At 44.9% G+C, this 19183-nt stretch overlaps 1 protein-coding gene across 5 annotated transcripts in view; it reads right to left on the reverse strand.

Annotated features, from left to right (window-relative positions):
* Nucleotides 1–19183, reverse strand: part of Atg18a (Autophagy-related 18a) — a 42026-nt gene continuing 22843 nt past the window's right edge. For 2 of the 5 annotated variants that reach the window (XM_075702083.1, XM_075702084.1), the window contains exons 9-12: nucleotides 17606–17727; nucleotides 14206–14259; nucleotides 8073–8200; nucleotides 1–842 (exon numbers count right to left, since the gene is read on the reverse strand). In XM_075702083.1, coding sequence (XP_075558198.1) covers nucleotides 8103–8200; nucleotides 14206–14259; nucleotides 17606–17727 — 274 coding nt within the window. In that variant the 3' untranslated portion in view covers nucleotides 1–842; nucleotides 8073–8102. The remainder of the gene's footprint in view (nucleotides 843–8072; nucleotides 8201–14205; nucleotides 14260–17605; nucleotides 17728–19183) is intronic. The other 3 variants (XM_075702085.1, XM_075702086.1, XM_075702087.1) reach the window with 3 other exon arrangements.

Genomic DNA, 19183 nt, shown 5'->3' on the forward strand with positions numbered 1-19183 from the left:
TTACAAATTTTCGACAGTTTTATTGTTTTTTTTTCTCGTCTGCCAACACTGACCGAAGATGTACTTACAGGGTTAACATGATACAAAAAATGTGCTGGCCCATCGTATGTACAGCTTTCGAATCGAGCAAAGCAGCGCTGAGGAGTGTAAATCTCAAAAATCTGTACTTGCACATACATAAAACACACATACTTATATAACATTACACATAACCTAAGCGCAGGTAAAATGTCCACGTGCAGCTTCACTTCTTTTTTTTTTTGCTGTTTCTCCACTCCTTGTGGTTGCGCGCACATTTCACACACAAAGGCTAAAAGGGGCTACAGACACACTGTCTCAAACACTGCATCCGAGTCCTCAAGCTTTCATACACAAACACACAGATTTACATACACACACACACTCCATTTCATACCTCCCCCCCCAAAAAAAACTTCCAGCAAAACTTGATCCCTGTCAGCCGGAGCAAATAAGATCAAATACTCTGAACAAAGACGCTTTGTCCTTTCGCTGTCAGCTGGAACATGCACCTGAAGATGACTTCCGGCAAACGACACCTTCTCTTCACGTTCCAGAAGAGAATTTCGTGAATTCCAAAGTGCCTCTGCGAAAGGAGACTGCACAAATCTCCCGACGGAGTCACCGCATCAGCCAGAAAGTGCTGGAGGGCCCACGTGCGTGCAGGTCTTTGATTAAAAAAAAAAATCGGAAACGACGAAAGCAGTGGCACAAGGTGTGGGCGGGCCAAGCGCTGTGCTTCGTGGCTGAGTCGAACTGGTGCCACTGGTGACCATCCCTGCATCTGCCTTCACTCTGCCACCTTCACTTGTCACTGGATGGATCTGTGTTGCAGGAGTCCAGGGTAAAAAAAAAAAGTAACGGTCAATGAAGTGATGACTGGAACAAAACGTGACAAGACGTTCGTATACTTGACACATAAAAAGGAACGTTTATGTACTCAAACAGTGACAGGGTTTATATCGTTTTTTTTTTATTTGGAAGAGAAAAATAAATGTGTTTAACGACTTGGAAGGCTTTGACGAATTTTCAAGGACTACAGCAGCCCTATGTTGACGAATTGAAAACAAAGCTCCGTCCTGAACAAGCAACGTTATTCTATCGTATACAAACGAAATCAATGGTAAAAAAAAAAAGGCTTAGCGAGAAAACCACTATGGGATGCAACAAGAGGACTGGGAGACCCTGCTGCACTCTGGAGACGTGGTCTTGCAGACCATGGCTACTGAACGGGCTGCCAGTGTTATGGACCGAAGTAACAAATGCTTGTTTGCAGTGGGGTCGTGCAGGGGCCCGGGAGCCTGCATGCCCCAAACTCCTCAGTCTGTGCAATAAAGTTTTATGATGATGATGATGATGATGATGATGATGATGACGTGCTAACCAGGGGTCATTTCTAGACATTGCCAAATTACGCCATATTGTCGAGTTCCCCATCCTGTTAGCTCCGATTGTCTCACAGGGTGGCCATGGTGTCTGATTGGCTCAAAACACCGCCATTGCAGACTTTTACTATATGGTGGAATCCGACAACGTCCAGAGGTGTGCTCTGCGATTGCTTGGCATTGCACTTCTACTAAAGTAAACAAGATTCTGACTAATTACACGAAGGCGAGTGAACCGGTTTGCTTTCCAAACATTCATAAGATTGCACACCAGAATAGCACATCGGATTGGATTAGCTTGACCAATGGATCGCACTAGCGTTACGGCCAAATGCCCAAGCAAAATCAAAGTTTAGCCTAAAATGAATTCCAAAATTTCTAATCGCTTCTGCAAAATTGTAATGGCTTTTCGAGACCCTGAAAGTGGCCCCTCAACCTTCATTAGTTTTTTTTTCCTAGGACCACAACAAACCCCAATGTTCCCGCTAACATGTAGGCCAGAACCTCCCTATTTGCCGTGTAGTTCTTGTGTTGAAGTTCAATTCCCCACTCGACAGAAACTAATACATAGAGGCACATGAAAAATTATTGGCAAAAATTAAAAAAAAGATTATGGGGTTTTACGTGCCAAAACCACTTTCTGATTATGAGGCATGCCATAGTGGAGGACTCTGGAAATTTCGACCACCTGGGGTTCTTTAACGTGCACCTAAATCTAAGTACACGGGTGTTTTCGCATTTCGCCCCCATTGAAATGCGGCCACTGTGGCCGGGATTCGATCCCGCGACCTCGTGCTCAGCAGCCCAACACCATAGCCACTGAGCAACCATGGCGAACTAGGCCTGAACAAACACTTTATCTTTGTGGGTCATATGAGATGAGCAAAAGTGATAACAGTCGACAGACTGCATATTCCAGTGTGTAAGTGCTTCTGTCTCATTTTCCTGCCTCCAAAATCAAAAGCCAAGATAGTAATGACAAAACGTTAACTAGCCCCTCCTGAAGGCCTTGTTGAAGATTTTGTCTTTAAAGGGACAAAGCACCATCAGTTAAGACTGATAAAGTAGTACTTAAGTATTATTGATTAGTTGCATTTCCCTGTAATGGATTGATTACTAGAAGGGAAAATGAAGGCCAAATTTCCCTTTTTTTTTAATCTCACACCAACATCCAAGAGCCAGTACATCAGTGTGAAATCAGATTTCAAAGCATACACTTTGCTTCATATCTGGATTGTTATGGCACAGCAAAAGTTCTTGAAACTTCCCAAATTCAGTCTTGATCTTTTAGAATACAATGTAGCCCACCTTTACCATTAACAAGTTAACTAGGCCCGAGCACAAGAAAGACAATCTATGGCACCACGGTGAGTTTATGTACGGAAACTCCAAGGTAACGTCACCACCCATCTTTCGGCCTTGCATCCTTTCTCGCTTTTCAAGCCTCTTCTCATGGCAAGAATGGATGTTTTGTAATTTTTGAAAAAAGAATGAAGCTGCTGATATGGTACCTTTTGCAGGTAAGTATTATTAACACTGTTCTATAGCACCTCATCTTGAATTGAAGCTACTATGAGACCTTGAGCACAAATGAGGTGTTCTCTATTAGCAAGACTGACTTCACAATGAATGCCACATACACAAGAATACATGGCCCTTCCTGCTTCCCGTTTTCTTGTGCAATTTGAGTTTATATTTGCACAGTCGATCGTGCTAACAGAAATGCACCAATTAGCCGACTAAAATACCCTAGTGAGGTGTGCTAAGAGTGGATGATGCTGTGTAAGCAAGCACCTGCGCTTGCACTCGGAGAGGAAGCTGGAGCTTGGGATCTGCTTACATTTTTCTCATTTAGCACACGCTCCCCATAGGTAATCACTGAATGTATAAATAGAATTTGTTGCATTTAAAAGAAAAGGTTCTAGAGACTGTTCGGAAAAGATTAAAATTATTACTCAGTTTATTTTTACAAATGCTAATTCAAGTGAATTCAAGCTTCACATTGGATATGGATGTAGTGAGACTGTACCACCAACATGCAGTCAAGATTGGCTGGCAAGCTGCAAGATCTGTACTTGCACTTGCAACATAATCGATTGTATCTTGCACAAAGGGGCCACGACCATATATGCCCATTCAACTATTCTCAGTTTACCATTGTGGTAAACGAAAGTATAGGAGCCAATATGGTTATGCAGAGAAAGAGACTGAACTGTCGGCACACATTTTAACCCGAACTCCCTCTAAGCCTCTCCCACTGACTGCGAGCATTTTGGCACTGCTTGTGTAACAATGAGTGTGGGGCCATCGCTGCGTCGTCTGCTCCAAAATATTCTGAAACTACTTGCGCGCTGTGCTGAAATCTCCTTGCTGCGCATGCTCTGGCATCCACTGGCATGCAGCAATGTTTTCACTCGTGTGCCAAAAGCAGAACGAACCAGAGATTGTCTGCGGAAACAAAATCTGGCTGGCTGCCAAGACGCACAGACAATTAAACCACGTGCACTGACCCCACAAAACAGCCTTTGTTTCATCAGCTGTCAGCATTGCCAGGGTGCCGTACGGTTCAGTTGCGATGTATAAAAAGTTCAAATGCACATTTCCTACCACACTGAATGTGCTCAAATTGAGCTAGCTTACTGTTGGACAAGCACAGTTAACATTCTATGTGCGATTCAAGCTAAATGAATTGGTGTGATGGCCTTTTTTATTGGTCCTGCAAATTCCGGGTAGTAGCGGATCATCTGAAGCTACGAGCTTTTTGTGTAGAGAGCAGGTACCCTACAATGAGCTACCTTTCCGGGAGCAGCAAATGCACTTTTAATATTGGTCAAATGTTATGGGCAGTTCAAGACCAATACAACTTTTCATTGCTGATTTGTCATTATGGTCAAGATTGAAGCCAACGCAGCAATGGATCAGTAGGGATAGAGCCGAGTCACTGTAAACTGCAATGCTAAGAAAAATGCATCACAGTTGATTCTATACCGTGTGTTCCTGCTAACGTTAGCCAAGCTGCTCATCAAAAAAAAAAAGAAAAAAAAGAAAAAAAAGAAGATGAGAAGACGGTGCAAGATAAAATGATAAAACCTAAGGTCTTTGGCGGTCACCGGTCTGACCACTGAACACCATAGGTCTTATGATTGTACCTTGCATCGTGTTTTTTATTTTTTTATTCAACGGCTTGGCTAACATTAGCTGGGGCACCCTACGTAAGCCTAAAGAAAAACTGTGATATGCAAGAGAAGTTAAACAGCAGGTTGAAACAACCAAGCTGAAACTTTCAATCCTAAGCTATACTAAGCCAGGCTATGAGGTAATCAGAATGATGCGCCTTGACATGTTCATGTTCATTCATATGGACAACAAAAAGACGAGTTGTGTGGTTTTCAACCATTACTGCGTTACAAGAAGTGTAACAACAGACATGAGGGACACTGGAGCTGTACTCTGGACTAATCCCTTTCAGCAACACATTACTGCGCTGAAAAATCCAGCATGTTATTTCCGCACAGAGAAGGATCTTTTTTGTTGTGAATTGTATTTATTCACCAAGAAGTTTCTACATGTCCATTTGATGTGAAGTTGAAGGTGCAGTACTGAACTGGCACATTAGGCTGCTGCCCTAGGCATCGCCTCCAACAGTGGGAATGCAGTCGATTAATTTTGCTGTATTTTCGTTCGTGACTTTTGGGAGTGTCACCAGCCAAAGTGACAGATGGAAAGATGGAAAAACACTGCCTTACAGTACAAACTTTACACACTGAAACTACAATGTGAGGCCCACGCTGCACATTTACAGCTTGTTTGTTCAACCACATCAGCCCTGGAGATTTTGTTCAGCCTGTTGTCGAAGAGCACCTTTACAGTAGCTCTAGTGCATGCTTTAGAGCACCGCAACGTAGAAAAGAATCTGCAAAACGAATAAAACAAGAACCTGTGAATATAATAGATCTTTGAAAACAATTACTCCAGAGTACAGCTCCCAATGCAGTGGTAAGTACACACAGTCAATGCGACATAAAAAAAAAAAAAAATTCAGTGCGACCATGCTGCAGTTATGTGCTGGAAGTGGCTGGAATAGACAGCAAGTTCCATGGCACAAGCAGGAATGACAGCTTTACATGCAGGACGCTTCAGCTGGGCATGTTTTGCATGCATGCAGGGGATTGCATGAAATGATGACAGGACGGGGAACATCAGATTAGGTGTTGCTATAAAGACCAATTGTTTGGACAGAAGTTTCGAAGCTGACACCAAATGGTTAGTGCCAACATTATTAACAGGTTAGAAAGCAAACTTGGAAGCTTGTCTCTGCCTTAATTTGAAGTCATTCCTTAAATCCACTGACCAGAGGGCAGTGCCGCTCCACGCAAGTTCCAAATCGTTTGACACTTGGATAGTTCACCAAGAAAATAGCACACTCGAACCTTGTTATGACGAAGTTGAAAGGAGAGGCGAGATCAGTTCATTATATCCATTACTTCGTTATATTCACTATTGCCATTAACTGCAATATATATGCCCAATGGGGTGCACAATTGTAAACCTGGAAATAACAAGATGGCTTTGTGGCCCGCAGAACTGCTACGCGGCCATGCATGCAATGAAACTAGAATAAAAGAACAAAACAATTTTCAACATGCGCAACATGCGACTTAGCACCTGACGCAACAGCCTTTAGATGGCTGCCTTCTGTTCTATTGTGATGGTCTTTCGCATTTACTTTCCACTTAGCTCGTCGCGGTCGAGCAGCAAGTGGTGCACAACACAAGAGCACACTGCTGTGGTATTGAGGAGGCAAGTGAACCTCGGTTCGTGGCCTCCAAGCTTGCACTGGTGCCAATGCAATCTCTGAGGGCACGCCCAGAACGTGATCCCCGAGACCGCACCGGAGAGATCTTGGAGGCCACACCCAGCTGTGCCTGCCTGCACGGCGCACCGTGCAGTAGAAGTGAACGCTTGGTGCATTCACTTCTACTTGGTGCGTTCGCACCGCCGCGCATAGCCACACAGGATGGCGCGGCTCTCACTGCCAGGCCAATGCTAGAGAGAGGTCAGTGGAGAAGTGTGATAGTGAGCCACTGCTTGTACACAGGTGCGCAGCTACATGCAGCGGTGAGAAAGACCAGTATTGCTCGAATGCGTAGTAAACGCGGGGGCATGAATGTTGTGAACTGCCCCGGTGAACGAGCCAAACCCAGCGGAAGAAGTGATGTACTCGGCGCACAACGGTCGGGTATCCTCTCAGGCTCTGGAGACTGATCTAGTTCGTTATATTTACTGTAAGGACAATTTCACCTCATTAAATCAAAGTGTTAAATAAATGGATGTCTGAGAATTTCAAGGGGGATTTCATTAGCTTCATTATATCTATTATTTCATCATAACGAGGTTCAATTGCATATAAGGTAGTCCAATAGTCACGAAGGACAAAGTAGCACCATCTATGCGCATGGACGTCCTGTCTTTATGCCTAGTCTGCAGCAATGCTTAAGAAAGAATTATAATGTTGCCCAAACTGCCACTCAAAAAGAATCTCCCAACAGCTGCACAGACTGGCATGGCATTTAGAGATAACTGATAGAAGATACTCTCTCCTCATTAAGCCTCTACAACTCATCTCATTGCACTTTCCTTGAGTGTGCTAGTGCAGCTTGCTACTGACCAACTGTTCCCTGCATGGCCTGTTATGGAACTGACAGTCCATGCATTTGCCTTCACTCTATGCTAACTTCAAAGTGTTCATACTGCCTTTCATGTTGATTCGACTGCCCTCCCCCTATGCCCAACTTCCCGCTGCGCCAACTTCCCGCTGCGCCAACTTCCCGCTGCGCCAACTTCCCGCTGCGCCAACTTCCCGCTGCGCCAACTTCCCGCTGCGCCAACTTCCCGCTGCGCCAACTTCCCACTGCGCCAACTTCCCACTGCGCCAACTTCATGCATGCATTTTTGCAGTGAGCCACCTTCTTTCTGACCATTGCCTGCAGCTGCTTTCTCGTCGTATCACTTTCGTACTGGTGAGCAGGCAATTTTTCTTCTATCCCTTTACAAGCAGCGTGATTGAGGCAACATGCTATTACTGCCTAGATTTGAGGATGACTCAATTACAGAAGGATGTGCTGCAATCAAGACACACCGCCAGCAATGACCACTGCAGTATCAATCAAGACTGAAGGAAGGCTCTTTACATTGCTGCACATGGACATCTTTCTCATGACACGCATGCAGCTTAATATATTGTCTACCTATGGGCAACGTCTGACAAAATCTCCCAAAATAAGTGGCCTCTACAGAATCTTATCATTTAACTACTAGGACCAGTAAAGGTTACCTTTTAAATAATTCTTTTTCTTTGCACTAATGCGAACGAACCCAACTATGAAGTCACAACTGCCTACCTGCAGAATACGCCTGCTTGGTGACTGACAATAAGCTTGCAAACACACTGCTGCAGTTTTTAATTGTTTTTTCGATTGGCCTACCATATTCGCTTCAGGAGCACACCATTCTTCTGCTCTGCATATCTCCTCGCGCATGTATTTTAAGAGTTTCTTAGCACAGTTAAGTCCCAATAAAAAAAAACATTAGAAGGTGCCAAGTATTTAAAATTTACTTCAAATCACCTTCGCTACTAAAAACTGAACTCGGAGCCACCATGAAACGCACCTTGGTGCAAAGGGAGCAGCAGAGGGCACCTCAATCGCACTTCTGCGACACTGGCGGAAACTCCGAGTCATCGGTGAGGCGCAACGCGGTGTTGGTCGGAGGCGACAAAGAGACCATTCCAGCAGCATCTGTGCTCAATGTTTAAAAGGAAAAAGTCACAGGTACCACAAGAGGTTACGCAACTGCTATGCAGTAGCCTCAAATCTGCTAATGCTTGCAAGGCTCTGAGCAACTGTCCCAACTATGTCTATGTCCCAAACATGTCTTGAAAAAGGATGGACGCGTCGTGATGCTTTTTCCAACATTACAGACCTTCTAAAGACTCTTCAGCTTATGGCATTAAGCACTGAGGATGCTTATTGTGTGGTTATTCTTTCACGGGAACTCTCAACTCTGAAATACTAAACATCTAGTTTCCTTTTCAGCGTGCCCAGCAATCTCTGTACACGCGCACTTTTGAATGCCACCTCAATCGGGATGAGACTGCAGCAGTTTCAAGCCAGAACTGCAACCCTATGGCTAGCAACAGTGCATTCCTACTAATCATCATCAGCCTGGTTACGCCCACTGCAGGGCAAAGGCCTCTCCCATACTTCAACTACCCCGGTCAAGTACTAACTGTGGCCATGTTGTCCCTGCAAACTTCTTAATCTCATACGCCCACCTAACTTTCTGCCGCCCTCTGCTATGCTTCCCTTCCCTTGGAATCCAGTCCGTAACCCTTAATGACCATCGGTTATCTTCCCTCCTCATTACATGTCCGGCCCATGCCCCATTTCTTTTTCTTGATTTCAACTAAGATGTCATTAACTCGAGTTTGTTCCCTCACCCAATCGCTCTTTTCTTATCCCTTAACGTTACACCTATCATTCTCCTTTCCATGGCTCATTGCATCGTCCTCAACTTAAGTAGAACCCTTTTCGTAAGCCTCCAGGTTTCTGCCCCATACGCGAGTACTGGTAAGACACAGCTGTTATACACTTTTCTCTTGATGGATAATGGCAACCTGCTGTTCATCTGAGAATGCTTGCCAAATGCACCCCAGCCCATTCTTATTCTTCTGATTATTTCAGTCTCATGATCCAGATCCGCGGACACTACCTGCCCTAAGTAGATGTATTAGCTTACCACTTCCAGTGCCTCGCCACCTATCGTAAACTGCTGTTCTCTTCCGAGACTATTAAACATTACTTTAGTTTTCTGCAGATTAATTTTCAGGTCAGTGAGCATGCATTGCAATTGGTCCCCCGAGTTACTAAAAGCAAGGCAATATCGTCAGTTACTAAGGTATTCTCCGTTAACTCTTATCCCCAATTCTTCCCAATCCAGGTCTCTGAATACCTCCTGTAAACACACTGTGAATAGCATTGGAGAGATCGTATCTCCCTGCCTGATGCTTTTCTTTATTGGGATTTCGTTGCTTTCTTTATGGAGGACTACGGTGGCTGTGGAGCCGCTATAGATATCTTTCAGTATTTTTACACACGGCTCATCTACACCCCGATTCCACAATGCTTCCATGACTGCTGAGGTTAATACTGACAACACTGAGGTTAATACAATACATGACTAATACTCACAAACAAAGCCACCTACTAGGTATGTCTATGAGTAAAAGACCTTTTCTGAATACAGAAACATGGAGATGACATCTTTCGCTGTGTGACACTAAGATTTTGAGGGAGTGCTTTAGCCTTTTCTACGCACCTAAACTTAAGTACACAAGCATTTTTGTATTTGTCTCCTTGTGATGCAGCCATGACAGTCTGGAAGGGCACTCACTACCACATTCCAAGGGATTCCATGGCCACTTATCCAGTGCTTTGGGTAATCTTTGTAACCAAATTACACTTATCTTGTTTTGAAGTATAAAAAGTTTGTTGCCATGCCTACTAGACCCACCACTGCTTGTTCAAATTGTTTAAATGCACTCGTGTTAAAGCACTCAAGAAGTTGCATCGAAAAGCGTTACTATTAATTAATCTGCAAGAATTAATCTGCTTAGGCATATTTATCTTCACATCTACTTAGTGCCTGTCTCATCTTGGGAACCCTACATACAAGTTCATGAACTAAAGCACGTGACTCCCTCTTAATCCCAGCTCTGCAGACCTTTTACAGCAAGTGGTGTGCGCATTGTGTGCCAGCAGCTGGTACAGGCCCCCCCCCCCCCGCCATTTAATACAACCTGAGCCAAGAGCAAGCAGAAAAATTGCCATGGCTGGCAACCAATTGTTGGCAATGATTGCGAAAGCAAGACCACCTGCAGCAACAACAGCGTTACGGCTACTGCTGGTGCTGAAAAAAATTTTTGCAAAACTTTGAACTTCGACAAGCATGAAAGTCGGCGCTACATCCTTCCCATACACAAGGGCGACCGACATGCCCGAGCAGCTTCACTTTCCGTAGCAGTGAAGTCAAACGCGGAATAATGGGCAGGCACTGCGAGTTTTCTTTCTGCACCAGGCAAGCAATCAATCGGCCACTTGAGATGTTTTTGCCCACACATACGCAAATATATTTTAATCTGCGCTATAAGTAATTGGAAAACTATTGATCTGATTAGCACTGGCGGAATTACATGGTGAGAACCGACAACCATGGTCAGAGCAGGTCGCAAATGCATTTTCCACGCGCCCACTTACACCTATTCCCAAACTAAATTGTTGCACATAGTCAATGTCGACAACAGGCACACAACTGTAACAGCCCTCTATTATGCCAGCTATTAATGCTGCAGCCAACAGCCATCTATTTATGTTGCAGTACGGGCAGTACGGATAAATAAAGTTATGCACTGCCTCTGCACTTTTGGCGAAAGTCTTGTGTCATTTGCTCACTGCTCAAGGTAGTGACCAAAGTAGCCGAGCATGAGGCCACCGTGGCCATTGTAAACAAGTGAGCAAACACTGATCAGAAAGCGCTCAATGGCAGGCAACGTCAAGTGGGCAAATATGGTGGTGCCCATTGGTTTGACGCTGTAAAAGGTCTATATGCAAAACGAACGTGACTGAATCCTGCACCCTAAATAACGACGCACACCTCCCTTTTAGCACCTTTAATATATCTACCAAAGTGTGGAAATTGCATCCTAAATGGCAATCTAAGAAACAACTCTTTACCCCCAAGCCCCTTATATTTACCTACAAGGACAAGCTGCTCAGTGTCTTGCACGCTTCAGCACTTTTTTTTTTTTTTTTTTGCTTTCAATTTCACAAAATTTCACACGCTGCTGTGTTAGGCGCTGCCGCATCCGCCGCACAGACGCTGCCAGGGGAGAGGCGCCATCTGGTGTCGCCCCCTGGGGAAGGCAGAAGGTTCCACGGAGGAGGAGGGAAGGCCTCGGAATCTCTGCCGTCACCCTGGGGCCAAGCTTGCTGTGCTGCTGTTAACGAGGGCAGGGCCACTTTCCCGGCAGGGGGAGAGGGGCAAGGAAAGGGGGAATGGAAGAGTGCCACAGGGCAGGTTGTGGGGGGAAAGGCAGCTCATAGGCAAGCAGGGGATGGCCAACAAAACTTGTGCAAGCGGGCATTTTGCGCACACAAAAAGGCAAAAAAATAATGGTGAGCCCCGAGCGCATTCCTGCGTTGTCCTCAACTGACATGGCGGCAAGCGGCACAGCGAACAAGCAGTAAAACAAAGGTGTGCAGCGATAAACAGCAATCAAACAAGGGATGTTTTGCACTGGAGCCAATGCTTCAACTGCCAAAACATTGGCTCCACCAAGAAAACATGCCTTGTTCAACCACGGTCTGCTTCCTGCGAGTCTCGTCTTGTTCGGATAGGTGTGCAGCGTGGCACAAATTTTGGCTAGGTGGTCAGTACATCTCTGACAAGTATGAAAAAAGTAAGGAAGGATGCAGCTGCCGTCTTTCATAAGCATCTTTTCGATGCTTGGGAATGTTTTTCTCTAATCCTATATTCAACGCTTTTCCTTAAGGAGCTGATGAGAACAGAGGTCTCTTGAAAGGAAGCTCACTAAGTGCTCAGGTTTCGTACATTCATTTAAACAGCCTTAGCTTAGCTTAGCAGCAAGCAGGGACTGCCATGTGCAAAAAGAGTGCAAGGAAGTGCTTTGACTGCAGTAAAATTGGGAACCCTGATGCGCATTACTGTGGCAAGCTCAATGATGCCCGATGGTAACGAGAACCTACCGTGGCATGAAGTTTCAACGTTACAAGTGTGCAATTTCAGAACACTAAGACTTGATGTGACGCATTACATGCCAAGCAAACGTAGGACCACCTACAAGTGTTGCTGCGGCTGCAATGTGTCATTTGCCAAGAACCTCGTCAAAGTAGCAAGAACTAGTTCAGCCTGCTTACGGCATTGCACACACGTAATGAAACCCCGTGCAACCACCACATTTTCCTTTTCTTTTTCTGTATAGTACAACCTAGTTCACATGTTGTCTGGCTTTCCTTCCCTAGCCTAAGTACCATTTTTTTAGGGGTGCCAAAGAAAACATACTACAGCATCCCTCAAATGATGAATTTGCAAGATGTGATCCAGGCTAAGTGCAATCCAAAATCCAATGCCCTGCTTGGCCAAGACAACGTGGTAGTTCACGTTTACCTTGGTCCTAATGAGTTACGCAGTGGATGTGGTACATATTGTGGAGGTACACGCGATGCAGTAATAAAAAAAAAGAGTCCATGATGCAGCCCAGGTTTCCCCACTACGCAGTGCTGAGAACAGGTGCCATTGAGTAAAAGTGGTGAAAGCGCACATGCATTTCCATATGCAGGTTGTGTGCACACAGTAGGATGTGCTGCTGAAGCTCGTCCTTCGGCTTAAGTTTTGGAAGGGCCCAGAGCATGTCGCAATCCTGATGCAACGTTGTCCTGCCTCGGCGCCCGTGCTGGACAACTCTCTTGGGAGACTTGAGAAGCGTGCCAGCATATAAATTACAAACCCCTCAAGAACCTTGGCTCCTTGTGAGAGAATGACGATGAAAATTGTTTGGCAGGCCAAAACATGAAACCTCCTGTGCGATCCGAGATCCACTAGCATTGCTACGGTGTATAGTGCAAGTTCTTGACAGTCGAATGTGAAGTGAAAACATCTACAGAGAGACAAGAAAAGTGGTGCCCTAGTTCCTCTAACGTGCAAGAAAGTCAGATGAGAATGCAAGATACCTTGAGCGTGCAGAACGAGAGCTGTGGGTCTAAAATGTCTGTCTAGGATGACAGGCAGAGTCAGGCTAACAAGCTAAATGACTAGCAAATAATGCTTGAAGATTACATTTAAAGAAAGCCATCACACAGCTCAACTAGCCTCTATAGACAGGCCCACACAATCTTTAATTAAGAAAGCTTTCTTGCAGAGGTTTTAAGATTCGATGAATTAAGTCAAAATGATAATGCATGGAACTCACTTTTAGCAACTCCATAAAAGTACAAACTTTTCAGTTTTGCAAACAGCTACATTCGGTGACCTTGCAAACATGTATTATTGTGTAGCTCACATGCAAAACTCAGGCTGGCTGAACAATTAACAGGCCGGAAAGCTGTTCTTTGACTAACTTACGAGGCATGGCCTACAAGGACTGGCATGTTCGGCAAAAGTTCCTTTAACATTAATTTTGTACACTTCCATCTAATTTCTGACCCATCGTGGAGGTCATCTTTAACCACCTTGTTCGCGACACATTCCTTTAACATTATTTTTAGTACACTTCCAACTCATTTCTGACTCATCGTAAAGGTCACCTTGTTCATGACACATCTGACAATGGTACTTACACCAAGCCTATTAAACCAAGTAAACTTTTAAATGCAGCACGCAAGAAAGCCAGGAGCATGTACAAAGGGAATGCTTGCAAGTAACAGGCGTCAAATGAAGGAAACTAGGCACAGAAGGAAATAAATATTCAGACCATAAACTGAAACCCGTACGAAAGAAGGAACGTAAGGCAGGGGAAGCAATGATGACACGTGAAAGAAAGAAGGAGCCCAGAAAGTGAAGCAGGTGGGAATGCGTGCAGGAACAGAGGCGAGCGTGAGCAAGCAAGCCAAGCAGCAAGCAACCCCCCCCCAGACAAGCCAAGGCAAGACGAGCCAAACCAGGAAGAGGGCAGGGCAGCCGGCCGCAGAGCAGAGAAGCAGTAAAAAGGAGGGGAAAGCCTACAGACCTGCCGGAGTATGGTCCTGATAACCTCGCACTACAGCGGCGTAGCTCGACAACCCTGCGCGCCAGAGACACACACACACATGGGGCCTGGCGATTAGGGCACGCCGTTCTAGCAAGGAAGACACAAACAGCAGCAGAAGGCACACTGCACTGGTTCCAGACTGCGCACCCGTCATCCAACACACGTTCCCCTCCCCCTCCATTTTTCTCTTTCCCCACCATATTGTCACTCCAGGTGTGCCCAGCCATCATTCTTTATCACGAAGCACACGTACAGAGTGAACACAAACATAGAAGAGGCTTAGCCAAAGCAATAAGTCCTCTTATGCTAGTGTTTCCCAAATGGGCAAAGGTTTCTTGTCAGCATGTCACAATGAATGGAGAAATAGATACATGTCTTCAAAAAGAATAGCTCTAATGCAGTGAGAGCAGTTTACTTTCACTTAGTTTCCAAACAGTTTGGGTCATTCGGGCTTGGCTTAATTATTCCAGTGATAGCTACCTCTAACTTCCTTGCCTCATTAGGTACCACTCTAGTGCCTTTTTGTAAATCGTGACTAAACTCAACTGTAAACAGCTGACAACTTGTTCTGTTAACAGCTGACATGATTGATTAGTTACATGACAGCCACTGTAGTGAATTGTGGGTACCTGATATTTAGGGTGAGCGATATCTAGCGGTCTCTGAACCATGTGAATGGAATCTGTGCATTGAGGTTACTTTAATTACCCTGATAAGCATACACTGGGAGATAGAACACACAAGTTGAATCCAATCAAATGCCATAAATTGTGCAATTCACTGGCAACATGAAATATCATTACCTGTCAGCTAAATTGAAAGTGGAACAGGCAACAAAACATTAAAATTTTGCAATACAGTGAACAATTAGAGGTGTCAACTATACAGTTTGATCAACCAAAGAAAAAGGCACTGAACTGCGATCAGTACTTGTGCACTGGTCGGCAACATTTTTACAAAACTGGGTTTTAAAGGGACACTAAAGGTTACCAGAAAGTCAAGTTAAAGTGATAAAGCAATGCTCTAGAATGTCTAAGGCGTCAATATAATTGCGAACAGAGCTTTAGTAACCGAGAAATTGAGGTAAATGCACGGCACGATTTGAGACCCCCCAGCGACATTCCGGTACTAGCCCGATGACGAAAGCACTCCTCATCATAATTTATGTCACTAGTACTCAACTACTCGTATTAAAAAGATCATTTCATTCGATTATAAGATGGAAGAAAATGCTACTTGTCTACTTCTATTCGATTCTAAGAAAAAAACATTTTGACGTTACCCTTGAGTAGTATGGGTGATCGAAAGGTTTCGTTTTCGCTCGACTCTGCGCGCTTGACTTTACGCCGCGCGCGCGTTGGAGTTTCAGTTGTTTTTTTATTGCGTCGTGCTGTGGTGGTCCTGCTGGCTCGCGAAGCTTGCATTTGGAACAAGCAGCGAGAATGCCACGTCCATGTGATGTCGTGGGATGCGCGAACAGTCCGCTGAACTTGGCCAAGGGCAGTTGCAGCGGCGAATCTAACGTTACTTATCACTGTGTGCCAACGAGTGAACCTCTCTGTTCGAAGTGGTTAAGTGCCGTACCTCTGCCACAGGGCGCTGGCAAAGAGCCGAAAAATCACGTAGTGTGCTCGCTGCACTTTCGGCCAGAGGATTACGAGTTCAACGCCGACTTACTGAAGTCGCGTGAAGTGCCTTTCAAAGCAGGCCGTCGTCGTAGTAGTACGCAACGACGCCGGCAACGCGAGCCCTCAACAGCAGGTCACGTTCATCAGTGCTTAAATCCCTGAACTTGAGCCCAGCATCGCGAGCTAATGTGTCATCAGGGTCATCCATTGCAACGAGCGTCGAAGTTGGCGTCATAAAATAAAGAACCAGCTTATCGTCGTGCGCTTTCCCTTCCGCTAGCCACCATAGTTCTGCTTTTGCGCTGCTGTCGGCTCTGTCTTGGCTCTGTTTCTGGCCGCATGTTTGCGTTTTGTGCACAAAAGCCATAGCGCCATCTGTGGGCTCGCCGTTTTACTCACTGACGGCGCAACGTCACTATGAGACCATGACGTCCATACTCCTTATCGGAGGGCGGGTGATTTGAACTGTACTAGAGGTACGCGGACCCTTCAGAACACGTTTTCTCTTAAAACAAGTCTCTTCTTCGCACGAAACAGGCGTTTCGAGGTTTCTGAAATGGTATTTCAACAGTCCACGTTGACTTAATATTAACCTTTAGTGTCCCTTTAAAGACAAGCTGACATCTACCTGTTTGAAAGCCTGGTCCATGCACGGTGCTTATGGCAAGCATTTCAAGTATTTCTGAAGCAGTATTTTCACCAAATGACAAACTGCTACAGCTGAACTCAGTTTCCTAAACTAGCTATGAACTCACATGTGTAGCGCACAGCAATGTTCCTGGAGATTTACCATCACATTCAACATCTTGCCACTGCCTAGTTAACATGGACGTGCACACAAACCCAACAGCCAACTGAACCGGCAGACGAGAAAAACCCCACCACCGAGCCACACAGAATAAGGTACCATTGCACTTGCAACGCAAACACGCAGAGCTCACGCCTAATGGTCAACACTTGGAAAGTGCCCTCCACCGAGCAAAACAAACAGAAACCAAGAAGCATGAAAAGGCAAGGTGCACAGTAAATAAGAATATGCCGAACCCTGTGAAACTGAATTCAATTTAAAGTTCAATTAGTGCATCAACTATACATAAACTGTTATCTCACTGACCATCAGTATAAGGCCCATTCTTTACGCAGCATCTTGCTTCACAAGAGGTACGCAAACACTACTAAGGACAAAATTTGTTAAAAATCTGTAAAGTATGCAACATCTTCCACTGCTTTACGAAATCTCTTGCAAGTGATTTACACAATATCCTTTAAGGTCTTATTTAGGTGTACAGTACATATTTTTCTGGAACTGAAAGATTGTTGCTACTGCTATTAAAGTGACTGCAAATAAAGCTCTGCTACGACACATAACCTAGAAAAGTTTCTCGCATATATTATTGATTCAGGGCATTGGTTCTCAGCTTTTGAACCAATACCTTTTTTTGTACGTCAAGTGCACTCACACACATGCTGCTTATTAACTTGCTGGCCAAGTTGCCGAAGCACCTTAAATGCTGCTTCACTTCGGTTCAATGCAGAAGTGACCCATATGTGCAAGATTACCGAACTTGCATGCAAGCAGCAAATTTCGTTTTGCATTCATGCAGAACACATCGGCCACTCCTCTGCTTCGTACCAAGTACATTTCTCGACCTGCTTCTCACACGGCATCGTATCAATGCGATACATTTGTCGGTTGAAAGAGTGATGGAAATAACGCACAACAAGGACAACCACAATGTTGAGTTTTTTACCCTGAGAGTCTGGCTTGCGTGGCGCCGGAGCTGGCTGAGAGGTTCCGTGCGCGGTCACTTGGTCCGAGGCTGCGTCGCCAGACTGCGACGGTGTTGCCGTTGTGGCTTCGCGACCGTCCAGCCTACGAGCCACAGACATGCATTTCATTATGGCAGCCCTCTACTTGGGCAACAAAAGAACAGCAAAATGCTGGCTTCCATCTACCACAGACGGAGTGGCACTACACCTGAATAACCTTCCTAATCAACTAGCAGCACTGCATCCGACTGGCTTCTGGCATACCCTACAGTGCATTTGATACGCAGAATGCAATGCCACAAAAGCTATGAAAGCGATGCAGTCATAAAAGTCTCGTTCCGAGTGTTTCGCGGCATATTTTACACTTGTGATGCTTTCCACAAAATTACTATGCACACATAGCAGGGCAGTTATGTTACATTTGCTAGTTGGGGACAGGGACAAAGAAAACACAGAACACTGAATAAATACTACATACAGATAGTTTTCACGCAATGTCCCAAACACAGCATCTTGCCATGCTAGTACTCGAACTAGGCGGCCACGACGATGTCGGTGAACCGTACTACCAAGTGTACATCGACTTGCGTTTCGATGGACAACATCTCACCAGATTATCCCCATTATCTGTCGCTGGGTGCAGGATGTGCTTTTCCTGCACTACCAATGTCGCATTTTTTTTCTTTATGCAGCTTCTCGACTTGCTAGTTACCCCAAGATGGTGGCCACAATGACTTCAATGCAATCTATATTGCAAATACGACAAATTATTTATGCAGCATTGCGCTCCCAGTAACATTGCACCTTTGTCACAAGCAGTGTGTTGTGGCTGCAGAAATGTATCACTCTGCTCGTCTGGTGGTGAATAAGTTCCCTCCCAACTAATAAACACATCTGCCTGCGAGATCTCGTGCAACATTGACCCCTACCTACAATTTTTCTTAATATTTAATGAAGTATTTTATGGTCGTGAACGCAAGCAGTAAGACGCCGTTAGTACAGATTAGTGTCACAAAATTTGTTGGGGTACTTTAGTCTTCGTAGTTTTGCCTAAACTTCCTATGAATAGTGTCCCCCGATCCCATGCTGCAAAAACTACAGAGTCTCATCAGGCAACTGGAATAGGGAACCACAAGGAATACTCCCTTCTTTGAATGCACAATCTGCTCCCCCACTACTTATTGGTCGACAAATCGCTAGCCTTCACTGCACCGTATGCAAGTTGGCGAGACAGTGTATTTCAGCATTTCCAATAAATGTAGGTGGTTCCAAGCAAACTAAGCCTAATTTTATAAACTATGGTATTTGCTGGAAAAGTTTAGTATTCGAGATCGCCCTCAATGTGCAAGCATGCTCTGAAACAATGAACGCAGGCGACAGTGTTCGTAGCAGTCTCAAACGACGAAAATCCCAAGGGTTTTCAAGAACTTTTGACATAATTTTCAAGGACTTCAAGTGAGGTTGTGTGTGGTGGCTTGAAAAAAAGAGTAATGTCTTCAAAACAAGCTCATCTTTATTGAAAACGAATGGGAAGTAGGGCACACAATGCCTTGAAATGC

This window comes from Dermacentor variabilis, chromosome 8 (assembly GCF_050947875.1).
Source record: "Dermacentor variabilis isolate Ectoservices chromosome 8, ASM5094787v1, whole genome shotgun sequence".
NCBI classification, from domain to species: domain Eukaryota; kingdom Metazoa; phylum Arthropoda; class Arachnida; order Ixodida; family Ixodidae; genus Dermacentor; species Dermacentor variabilis.